At 44.7% G+C, this 12,467-nt stretch overlaps 1 protein-coding gene across 1 annotated transcript in view; it reads left to right on the top strand.

The window, feature by feature from the left end:
* The window catches only part of adgra2 (adhesion G protein-coupled receptor A2), a gene marked incomplete at both ends in the record, with an annotated part of 36,890 nt that extends 26,270 nt beyond the window's left edge, over positions 1–10,620 (top strand). Inside the window, 17 exons of the mRNA XM_083979782.1 lie at positions 2,210–2,281; positions 3,738–3,809; positions 3,899–3,970; positions 4,488–4,651; positions 5,012–5,225; positions 5,335–5,499; positions 5,582–5,780; positions 5,897–6,046; positions 6,191–6,352; positions 6,671–6,871; positions 6,981–7,170; positions 7,338–7,546; positions 7,629–7,756; positions 7,850–7,973; positions 8,063–8,211; positions 8,979–9,068; positions 9,201–10,620. Of these exons, the coding sequence (XP_083835908.1) occupies positions 2,210–2,281; positions 3,738–3,809; positions 3,899–3,970; positions 4,488–4,651; positions 5,012–5,225; positions 5,335–5,499; positions 5,582–5,780; positions 5,897–6,046; positions 6,191–6,352; positions 6,671–6,871; positions 6,981–7,170; positions 7,338–7,546; positions 7,629–7,756; positions 7,850–7,973; positions 8,063–8,211; positions 8,979–9,068; positions 9,201–10,620 (3,781 nt within the window). The remainder of the gene's footprint in view (positions 1–2,209; positions 2,282–3,737; positions 3,810–3,898; positions 3,971–4,487; positions 4,652–5,011; positions 5,226–5,334; positions 5,500–5,581; positions 5,781–5,896; positions 6,047–6,190; positions 6,353–6,670; positions 6,872–6,980; positions 7,171–7,337; positions 7,547–7,628; positions 7,757–7,849; positions 7,974–8,062; positions 8,212–8,978; positions 9,069–9,200) is intronic.
* Positions 10,621–12,467: the final 1,847 nt, after the last annotated feature.

Here is a 12,467-nt window from a genome sequence, read left to right as displayed (position 1 = left end):
GATTCAACTTCTTTATCATCTTAAACCATGTGTGAAATCATGTTTGAGTTATAGATTGAGGTCATTGTATATGTGTATGAAAGGGGAGACAGGGAGGGTGAGACGGCTATCAGAGAGAGGAAACAGTGGGCAGTGCCTTGTGTTTTATCGCTGCACTAATGAACCCCAGGACACACTGGAAACAGCAGTATTGTTCTCCCCCCACCCACCCTGGTGAACAAATCAGCCACTGATCCACAGAAATACATGTACATCCATGGCAGGACACATAGGCACACAATAATTACCACATAGGGATAGATTGTGACAGAGCCACACCACAAGGCCACATACACACACAGTCCTTCTTTCAAACACGCTCTCTTTTGTATCTGATCTGACGCCAAAACTGTATCCAGATTTTCTTTTTTTCCCCCCAGTGGTATATTCTTGGTCACAGTCATAGAGGTGGACATATCCGCACCTTTAAAAAAAAAAAGCTGTGAAGTTGTTGCAAAAAGTTCTGTCTGACAAGTTGGCATGCATTCAAAGAGTGGGGCTGAGCTATCCAAGGCTGTCTGCTTTGAGACAAACACAACAGACAGACCTCAGCCCTTTGGTCCAAGGCCAGATAGATTTTGCTCCATCATTATAACCTGTCTCTTGTCTATAATCCAGATATGAGCAATGGCTTGGCGAGAGCTTGGACCAACAGCAAAACCCCTGATCTCGGACTCTATCCCAGCCATACCGCATGGTCTAATTTTCTACTGGAAGCCATTTTGTAAAACAATTTTCCTGCCCTAGTTTGATCAAAATAGCTCATCTCTTGGAAAGTGGACAAGAGAATGGTTAAGAGATGCCTGAGGTTGTACATGGTGTTAGACAGCGTGGTCGAGAACTGCGATGACAGATAATCTTTGTGGAAAAAAGGACCAGAAAGTCCCCCGAGGTCTTGCCTACCACAGTGGCATGTTGGTCAGAAGTAAAATAGATAAAAATGCAGCCACCACTCTGATGCTCGTGTACTGTAGCCTACTCCCGTAAGGAAATCCTCCTCTGCGATTACCCCAGTGGGAGCAGGCATTTTTCATGCTGTAGAAACATGGATCACATTCCAACCCACATTGTCCATGTCCTGCCGATAATCATCCATCTCCTGACCCGCTTTAACCTCACTATTCCCACCTGGCCAGTAAAAAAAACGTGGTGAATTCAAAATCTATTGCAGGTTTGCTGATGCAAAGGGGGCATCTGGCTGAATAGAAACACATGGAAAAAAGAGTGAAGAAAAGTACTGCAGATAGTATGAAACTAGATCTTCAAAGGCAGTTAAAGGAATTAATATTTATGGTTTGCAATGGCCAAGTTTATTGTGGAAAAGTCATTGTGAAATAAGCAGAGGAATGACAGAACCCATGCAGTTTTAGATTCCACCAATATTTCATTTGGTCAAGTATTTTCATCTTGCTAGCCCCAAGCCCAGGTGGCTGATGGGATAAGATTTCTGATCTGTGTGCAGAAATGCCCCTCTGTATCCCAGTGGAGGGGCCAGGTTTAGGGAATGTGTCTCCATTCCCCTTCAATTCAAACTTAGTCAAGTCTTCTCTTGGACTCTCAGAGGAACAAGAGTGTGGGGCTAGATAACATCCTAATGTCTATTAGGTGTGAAGCTACAGCCAGTGGCCAGTTAGCTTAGCTTAAAGAAGCAGTGGGAAACAGCATAGGCTATGGTAACAGAATTTACCAGCACCTCCACAGCTCATGAAGTAACATCATTTATATCCTATTCAATTAATCTGTACATAAACCACAGTAATAAAATGATAATCCACCATTTTACTGGAGGCTCTGGACTACTGCTATGCTTTGAGCAGTAACTCTGCCGGAGAGCTTTTAGTGGCCAGGAAGTAAACAAACCCAACCCACCCCAGCTTGATTTTTGTACTGTATTGCTTAAGCAAAACAGATATAACATCTTATTTATTTAATTAGTTCATTTTACTGGTGCTGTTTGTTGAATGTTGCAAACTGTCCCCCCTGCTAGGATAAGATAATGGGCCGCCTGGTGCAGGCATTTAGACTCACCACACAGACACGGGGGTAGTATCGATGTTCTGATCTCACTCTGTGCAAGAAAGCAAATCCCAGCATATTCCTTGAAGATCTTCCTCCACATCATCACAACATGCATTCTCTCACTGACCTAATATTTTCTCTTCCTCCCCAGGGACCTCAAACACAACTTAATCAGCACCATCATGCCTGGAGCCTTCCAAGGCCTGCCTGAGCTTCGGAAACTGTAAGTAGACATTAACGTGACTCACATTCCATTCGGTTTCACAGCAGCAAACATATTAACATAAATCATAAACACAGGCATGGAAATTTTGAATCCAATTGTTTGGTATGCCATGGATGAGAGGGCCTGTAGGTTTTTCTTGGGTGATTGTACAATATTGACAGTAACGGTTGAAAGAGGTTGTGAGAGAGTGTACTGTTCTGGGAGCTCACGGTGGATGTTGTGTTACTGTATATTGAGCTTCTGGTGCCATTGTGACCATAAAGGCCACTTCCACTGAAATGTTTCTGCTGATCCATGCATTGTCATCTCTGGTGGAAACCACAGACCCCCAGTGGTGTTATGTCCACAGAAGATGTGTTTCTGTTCAACTGCTGTAGTGCAGTTGATGGGAATCAACATGTATTTGGTGAGAGCAGTTTGTCCTGTCATTGTGTGCACATTTCATCCTAGTATATGGCTGGCATGAGTGTGTGAAATTGCGGTCAGTTTGTGACAGGTATATTCCATTCAGTGTGTAATGAGTTTGGAAAAGGTTGCATTGTTTGCACCATTTTATTTTGAAAGAGCAACGGCCAGTGGGGGAACGCTAACACTTGGCTGACCTGAAGTCTAACTTCATCACTCACTCAGTCAGTGTGTCAGAGACAGGGATGTTAATATGACTGGCCCCGCTGTTGTGGTCTAGCCAAAAAGAGAAAAGAACGATGAACGACTCTCAGAAAGGAGCATACCCTTAAGATCAGACTCCCTTCAAAGAGCAATAATTTCCCATCACTAGCCCACGCAGCTAGACTCCTCACACGTCATTGGATGTGACGAGGTGGCTGTTTGCAGCCGCTCGCTGCGCTTTGTGTTTTTGGATACCAAGGCCTGGTTGCAGCATTGGTCGAAGTTGGTCGTCTGTGTTGCACCGCGTGACTCCCCTTCCCTCCTCCCCCTACTTGTGTTTTCCCTGCAAAGTCTGGGGCTTCTCAAAACAAACAGGGGGAGATAAACACATGCTCTGGACAGCTCTCTGCTGGGTAATGTCAGAGGTGCAACAGAGCAGATCCCTCTCTGGCTGTGGCTATACATCACACTCAAGGGTGGACGGCAGAACAGGGGCCCTGCTTTTACCCCATTGGTGATAAACTTTTACTGGGGTCCCATGGAGTTGTGATAAGGGAAAGTGGCAGGGACTGTTGGCATGCTTATTTAGCTTTTGAACTTTCTAGTAAAGGAGGAGACTGCTGTAGGATAAGGTACTAGACCCAAAGAAAATACTTCATCATTACCCACTTCATTATAAATAAGAGAGAAGGATGTCCAACACGGTCTTACTTGTTTGTTGGATGTATTATATTTGATCTACTATCAGAAAAACAACATAGCCAAGATATCATTATCTGTGACTGAGACAAGTTCTTTATTTGAATATTTGAAAACACATTCCTTTGTCTTTTCACACTTTTAGTGACCTATCCAACAACCGCATTGGCTGCTTGGCTGCAGACATGTTCCAGGGCCTGGCCAATCTCACAAAACTGTAGGTGACTTTCCCTGAAAGTAATGGATTTCTGTATTATTGGGGAGCTATCCAGTTAACTTCCTTGTACTTAATTTGCTTTCTTCCAGGAACCTCTCTGGCAACATCATATCAACCATAGATCCAGGAGTGTTTCAGGAGCTGCCGTCCCTCAAGCTGGTGTGAGTATTAGACTCACCCCACTACTCATAAGAAATCCCTCTCATAGCATGCCATTCCATATCTGAATAACACAATAAATACCCCAGTCAAAGATAACATTTATTTCAGTTAAAATTTATTTTTCTAATGGTTTTGCTAACTGTTTTACAATCCCTTCAAGCCTGTAGAAAAACTCAAATAAATACAATGATTTATTTGACATGTATTTATTTGAATTTGGACATATTCATGTATAATTTGTAGATGTATTTCATCTTAGGCAGACGTCGTACATCAGAACATAAGTCTGCAAACATTTCAAGCCTGAAAATGTTTTTTCTTGTTTTTTTTAAAAGATACTCTTTGTAAAAACCACTCAAATTATTTCAGAGGGACGATAATACATACAGTATGTACTGTAACAGATACGTATCGTTGTGGTGGTTGTAATTCAAGTCTGAGTGTCACTTAGCCCTCGAGTGCCTTTTTCTATAAAAGGCAACTAGTGATAACACTGTGTCTGACCTCTCTCTCCAGGAACTTCAACTCAGACCACCTGTCGTGTGACTGTGGATTGCGCTGGGTCCCGGGCTTCTTTCGCAGCAGTTCAGCCCGGTTGGGAGACGAAACCCTGTGTGCTTACCCGAGGAACTTGAGGGGAAAGCCCCTGCGTGGACTGAGGGAAAACCAGCTGAGCTGTGGTGAGAGCCTGGCTAGGTCACGCTTTGTTTGTAGCTTGTGAATGACAATGACAGCACGCACAAAGCAGAGCTGAAGATCATCTCAGTAATTTCAAGAATTAGTCAACCAAAAGGGTTGAAAGAGACCTAATCCAGCAGCTCAGCAGGGACATATTTCTAAAAGTAACTGTGTTGACAACTAATCCTGTGGGTTTCATTTATGAATCGCTGCTGTCTGCATCCAATCTGCTCTAGAACAGCAGAGTCGTAATAGCTTCTGTGGAAACATTTAGCTGAGGTTGAATAAGGAGAGAGCAACAGAGATAATTCAAAGTGATGTGTAAGGGTCACATCTGTGTCTTTTCCCACCATGGCGCTCAGATGGTCCTCTGGAGCTGCACACCCTGTCGCTGCTGCCGTCCCAGCGTCAGGTGGTCTTCAAAGGAGATCGGCTGCCCTTCCACTGCACTGCTGCCCTGGTGGACAAGATCACCACCTTACACTGGCGTCACAACGGTCAGCTGGTGACCTCTGACCCAGACATGGGCGTCCAGCTGGAGAATAGTGTGCTGCATGACTGCACCTTCATCACCAGGTGCGCTTACTAGAGCAATATAGACCCTCTGAGCAGTCTATTCTTAAAAAAAACACACCTATGATAATGGTAATGTATGTTATAATGAGTCTATATCATCTCTACCCAGTGAGCTTATTCTATTCAACGTACATGTGGAGGCCAGTGGAGAGTGGGAGTGTGTGGTTTCTACTGGGCGGGGCAATACCTCTCTCAGTGTGGAAATAGTGGTGCTGGAGAACAGCGCCTCCTTCTGTCCAGAGGATAAGGTTGTGAACAACCGTGGGGAGTTCAGGTCAGTAACAGTTAACAGTATTTCTTTTTATCACATACCTAAGGATTCAGCATCCTAATGATTCCGTGGTTTCAATGCCCAGGTGGCCAAGAACCCTGGCAGGCATCACCTCCCATCAGTACTGCCTGCAGCTGCGTTACCCCTCCCTGTCTATGGAGGGGGGTATGGAACAGAAAAAAGCCTCTCGTTACTGTGACCGTGCAGGAAAGTGGCAGGAGGGCGACTACTCAAACTGTCACTACACCAATGGCATCACCCGCGTCCTGCATACCTTCATTCTGGTCAGTGCTGTTGTCAGTGCAACACAGTACATTGTTCATGTTCAACACAACACAATGCGGATTAAGATTAATGACACACCTTTTGTCCCCACCATGTATTTGCTCTTGCTTTACAGAGACCCATGAATGCCTCCAATGCACTCACTCTGGCGTATCAGGTGCGCACGTACACCCTGGAGGCTGCAGGATTTACTGACTCAGTAGATGTGCTGTATGTGGCACAAATGATGGAGAAGTTCATGGAATATGTCAGGCAGCTACGAGAGGTAAAAAAAAGAAAGAAAAAATTGCTGATTTAAAATTGAATATAATTGCAGATTTAAAATTGAATAAAGATGTATGTTTATGTTATATATTCTCTTGACATTATCATCCTTTTGCTGTAAACTCTCTGTGTTTATGTGTTGTAGTTGTCAGAGGTGTTGGTGGAGATGGGCAGTAACCTGATGCAGGTAGATGACCAGATCCTCGCTCTTGCGCAGAGAGAGAAGAGAGCCTGCAGCTCCATAGTCTACTCTCTAGAAACACTGGCCTGGCCTCAGCTACACAGTCATGCTCAGGACTTCTCCATGGTAGAGATTGTTAACTTCAATTATCAACTTAATTTGTGCTTCTTCTTTTTTTTAACACAATCTTTTAAAGAAATTCTTTAGATACTTATATGTATGATTTGTGAAAACTGTGAATTGTGCATAACAAGGTGTAAATGTGAACTTATGCTGTAAACATTTTCACAATGTTTTGCCTACATATAGCACAACAAAAATAGCCAATTTTAATGTAGATATAGATCCCATCAATTTAATATAAATGAATCAAATACTAGACTCCTGACTAAGTTCAAAAATCAAATAATCCTTCACCACTTATATTCATTTTTTTCATTACAGGTGTCCAGGAATATTGTTATGGAGGCCCACCTAATTCGTCCAGCCCACTTCACTGGCATAACATGCACTGCATATCAGCGTCGTGAGGCCTCACCGGGAACAGTGGGAATAGACATGGCAGAGTCGGCCCATGAGCAACAGCTTCGTTTCCGCTGCAGCACTGGCTCCCATAACACCTCCCTCAACAATTTTCTCCTGAAGGTGAGGACTGAGCCCTCTGCCTTTTCAGCCTCTATTAGACATTTATTATACTCACATTTGCAGTTGGATTTCAACACAGTTTGATTTGTGTTGTGTTTTTTTTCTCCAGAATTCAGTAGCCCTGGCATCTGTGACTATCCCGCCTACTCTATTTCCTCCTGATGCTACTGCTGACTGTAAGCTACAGTTTGTAGCTTTCCGAACTGGCAGCTTCTTTCCTCTCTCTGGAAACTCGAGTAACAGTGGGGAACACTCCCGCAGACGTAGTGTCAACACTCCTGTCATTTTTGTAGGCCTTGGTAAGCAGTCCTCTCAAGTTATTTTTTGAAATGCATCATGCATCACAAAATGATTTAGACAACAATATGAAAGCATCCCTGACCAGTTTTTAAATCGAATACACATTCAACTACTTCTTCTAAACTTCCTCATCAGTACAACTGATCCCTTTCCCTTTCTGTGACAGACGGTTGCAGCATGTGGAACCACTCAGAGCCCATCTGGGTGTCATTGCGGCACTTGTCCCCTGGTACTGATGCTGTAGCGGCCCAGTGGAGCCTGAGGGGACTGGAGAGGCAGGGAGGCTGGAGCCAGGAGGGCTGTCAGCTGGTCCACAGTGACAGCAGCACTTCAACAATGCGCTGCTCTCTGCTTAGCAACTATGCCGTGCTGCAGGTAGGACAGTTGAGTATTTACTCTCATGCATCACTGAGGTTCAATGAGACTTTCATTTAACCTGCATGGGATTGTTTTATAGGAGGTGCCCGACTTCCCCAACTCCACACTCGTCCCTGTAAGGGTACTCCACCCTGTGGTCTATGCCTGCACTGCAGTGCTCCTGTTGTGTCTCTTCACAATCATCATCACACACATATTACATCACAGGTACTGTAGTGTGTGTGTGCGCATTAACATGCCTCTCGCTGTTGTTTGTTACTATCGTCAACTACTCATTATTTCACTCTTGTGTCCTTGCAGTTCTATTCACATATCAAGAAAAAGCTGGCACACGTTACTGAATACCTGCTTCCACATCGCCATGACAACAGCCATCTACGCAGGAGGCATAAGCTTGACCAGCTACCCGGTTGTTTGTCAAGCAGTAAGTCCCGATTGAAGCACACACTCCCTCATTTTGGTTAGCGAGCAGTGTGTTAGCCTGATGTCTGATCTGACTGCTGTGTGCGACAGGTGGGCATCGCCCTGCACTACTCGTCGCTGTCGACCCTGCTGTGGATCGGAGTCAGCGCCAGGGTCATCTACAAAGAGGCCGTGTGGAGGCTGCCGCGCCAGCTGGAGGGAGAGTCTCCTGCTCCGCCCACTCAGCGACCTATGCTCAGGTCAGGGAGCGAGCCGCAACTCACCTTCATCCGCTTCCTGTACCATGAGATTGTTGTTTGCTGTCAATACGGTTTATGCTGTAGACTGATGCGAGAGTTGTCGCGCGCGACCACCCAGACTGCGCACCATGAAAGGCGGTCATTGTGCCCAACAACCAAAGTCCTTCTGTTTTAAAGGAAACCTTGAAGGGACATAAGAGAGTATCGCTGTAAGGCACAGAAGAGCCATAAGTCTAGATGAACACAGGGGAGGGGAGGAATGTATGAAACCAACATACCAACAGAAGCAGAAGTGGGGGCACCATAAATCTCAGCAGAGTGATTCAGGGTCTATTCACTGTCTCTCCAAATATTCCCTTCTATTCCTCCCTGCCCCTGCCCCTGCCCCTGCCCCTGCCCCTGCCCCTGCCCTTGCCCCTGTGATCCCGAAGCTGCGATCATACACTGTGCCTCTGACCTTGCTGGCCCCCCAGACACCCCTTTGTTGCCCACTCAGCCACATGGGACCGGGCTGAAATAAATCACAGCCTATACTGACCTTTGTGACACGCTGCTCACTAAGAGAGTGAAGGATCACACAGCTCTGATCAGATTATAGAGAGACATAAAAACACAAAAAGGGAAAATGACACCGACATGCACACTTTAAAAACATCATAGCAGCCAAAGGTCACACAGCATCCTGTGGCACAAACAAGAACTGCTCTTTATTTCTGAAAATGCAGCTGGGACCTTGTGTTTGATATGTTTTTTCTCTATTATTAAAGGTTCTATTTGATAGCTGGTGGAGTCCCTCTTATCATTTGTGGGATCACAGCAGCTGTCAATGTCAACAACTATGGAGACAACAGCCCTTAGTAAGTATTCATCCCTTGACTTTGTGTTGTTTTGTCTTTGGCTAAAGTGAATAATTCTGTTTGACATGTTTGATACACAGAGATGTCCTTGTCTTACACTGACCCTCCTGACATCTTTTGTGCCTCTTGCAGCTGCTGGCTGGTATGGCGCCCCAGTCTAGGGTCTTTCTTTATCCCTGCTGGCCTCGCTGTGTTGGTGACCTGGATCTATTTCCTGTGCACTGTGTTTCGCCTGAGGCACCGTGTGGCCAAAGAATGCACAGGAACCACCCTGACCTCTCCCGTGACTGAGAGCCAGCCTGCACTGGCAGGAAGCACCAGCCTGCTCTCCACAGACTCAGCGGTGGGACCAATAAACCCTGCCGTGGCTCCCGAGGACCAATACTCACTGAAGACACAGTACTTGGTTCTGGTGGCCACCCACTTCCTGTTTGTGGTTCTGTGGTGTTGTGGAGCCATGGCCATGTGGCTGACGGGGCACACTGGCTTGTTGTTCAGCTGTCTCTATGGGTTGGCTGCAACAGTCTTGGGGGTGTTTCTGGTGGTGCACCACTGCTTCAGACGTCTGGACGTGCAGGCCTCATGGCTGGCATGTTGCCCAGGCTACCGCCGTTCCCATCCCATATCTACTTACACACACACCTGCACTACAGGGAGTGGGGTGCAGACATCTGAGCAGGGATCCCAACTGTTCATCAACTGCCATCCACCTGGTGACTCTCATAACTCCTCATCAGCTCGGTCATCATCCACGCCGAGTGGAATCAGCAGTGTGGGACCTGGGCCCTGCAAGCTCACCAACCTGTTGCAGGTGGCACAAGACAATCCAAACAACGCCTCCCGTGCCCCTGCAGGCAACAACACCAGCACCAGCACTGACAACATCAACAAGCCTACAAACAATATTCTGCCCACCATTAACTCTGCAGCCCCAGTGCATCAGCAGAGACGGAAAGTGAGTAGCAGAACTAAACAAGGGAGCAGCCAGTATCACCATCGAGGTGAGGGCAGAGGTCACTATCGTCTCAAAGCTCTAAGGACTGCTGCAGGTGGGGGCAGCCTTGGAGCTTTAGGGCCCACAGGTTTAGAGCACCTGAATTCAGCACATGGGGTTTACAAACAGGCCACAAGTGAGAATGGCAGCATCCACCACAGCCTCTCAGAGAACCAGGCCAGTCCACTGACAAATGGGAAGCGGGTGGGAGAGTCCGTGGCCACCAGCCCCTCGGAGGGAAGCGACGGAGGCAGCAGTGGAAGCCGGAAACCTTTCCCCCTGCTGCCCTCTATGGCCAGCAGAGCTGCCATGCACGGTGCTCAGAGACGATGTGCCAGCAAAGACAATTTGAAACTGGCTGCGGCCGCAGAGCGAGATACGAAGCGCTGCTCTTACCCATTGAACAGTGTCACTACCACTGTGCCAGGGGCCGCTGCCCCAAATGGCACGTTGAAAAACAATGTGCTAGAGCTGGAGCAAGATATGAGCAGCACAGACCAATCCCAGAGCTCTGTTGGAATGAAGAGTGGTTTGTGGAAAAGTGAAACCACAGTGTAACCCATACTTATATGTGAACTTCTATGCATGACCTTAATGGACTCTAAAATGATTGGGTTATGTTTTAATGGTCTCTTGATTATAATAATTATATAATTTAAGATATAAAATCATGAAGGCATCCAGGACCCTAAACTGGTACTCTTGCCTCCGTAGCATTGTAAGAATTTGCTGTGAAATGGTGAAAAAATAATAAGGCTGGGTTTTTTTTATCATCATTTTCAAACAAAAAAATACTTATTTTATCCATTTCACAAAAAATAAACAAGATATCCCTGGAATTGGCATATAATGTTGATTGTGGATGTCTAATGAAAGCTTTACTGTTTTAGTTGTGATTTTCCTATGCATATCAACTATAGCATGAAATGGAATGCAAGATGATCCATTTCCAAAGTACAGCTATATGCATTTAATCTGTGGACAACCTTTCACCCTTATGTTTGCTTCAAGTATTTGTTTGCGTGTGCTCATGTATGCACTTGTATGTTCTGTTTATGTCTGTGTATGTGTGTGTGTGTGTCTGTGTGGGTGCGTGTGCGAGTGTGTGTGTAGGAGAATAATTGTATGAAATTGTATGAGCTGTACAGAATTTCTGAGTGAATTAAAAAGAAAAGCTATGCGAGACTTTTGAATATATGATGAAAATGTTGGCTTTTTATTTTTCTGTACTCCCATCAGCACTGACCGATCTTCTCCAATCTAATAAATTCAAGAAGAATAAAAAAATCAGGGGGAAAATAATTGTCTTTCTCATACCCAGTTAACTTCTATTTCCATGTCTTCCACTTTTGCTGGTCTAATCCATAGACTGTAAAAAAAAGTCTAATCTTTATACAGTCTTTGGGTCTAATGTCTGATTGACTGCCCCCTTCTGGACAGAAATGAAATGTTAGTCAAATCTCACAGATTTTGCAATGATGGACTTGTCTGCCCCATACTCACTTTACAGTAAACCTTCTAACTATGAAATTTAAGGTGTTGGTATTAAAAGTTTCTCGAAGGAGTATCCACAAAATGCAAGTCACATATCAGGGGACACGCCACAAAACGTCACGACTGAAATTAATGAATCCAGTTAGAGCATCAATTTTACACGTGAGGAGCTGTTTTAAAGTCAGTTTGAAATACTTGCAATTCAGGAAATTGCATAAATAGGAAATCATGTTTGTACTATGCAACTTACTGTCATTGTTTTTTGAAGGGAAGTCCTCATGAGATCTAAAGAATGGCATACTGTAGTAGGCTATGTTGTTATGGTTTGGCATTTTTATATGATCAGTCTGTTGTGCATGTTGTGTGCTGTATGATCTTTTTGATCTGCCCCATGCAGGATGCCTTCAAGATGTAAAACATGACAGTTTCTATTCTATTTTACTGTGACTTATATTGAAACTCTTGTGTGAAACAAATATAAACATCATGATAGTCCTGTCTTGAATGCATCATGCATCTGGTGTGGATACTGTCATCTGTGCTCACTGCCTTTTATGGTCGTGCCAGAGTTGCCCACAGGTCTCATCTTGACTTTGTTCCTCAAACATAAATTCCAAGTTGTACAAGAAAAAACATTTTTTTTAAGGTTACGAAACACCTGCTATGTTGCTAAAGAATTGAGCACTTGCCAGTTGTTGTTCTTTTTCTCTCAATCACATAATTTCGAATTATTTATAAGCAATGTTCCAGGCTTCTTCAATTAAACATTCAGTCTGCGGCTTGTACTCTATTTTGGATAATAGGCTACACAACCCTTCAAAAACCCATTAAAATGTGGTGATAACATTTTGTTCTCTTTTTTATGCAAGACTAACCAGTAGGCCTATGAGAAATTGCCTGAAATCATGATT

The sequence above is a fragment of the Trachurus trachurus genome (genome assembly GCF_905171665.1).
Source record: "Trachurus trachurus genome assembly, chromosome: 9".
Classification (NCBI taxonomy): domain Eukaryota; kingdom Metazoa; phylum Chordata; class Actinopteri; order Carangiformes; family Carangidae; genus Trachurus; species Trachurus trachurus.
This window is presented reverse-complemented; position numbering and strand designations above follow the sequence as displayed.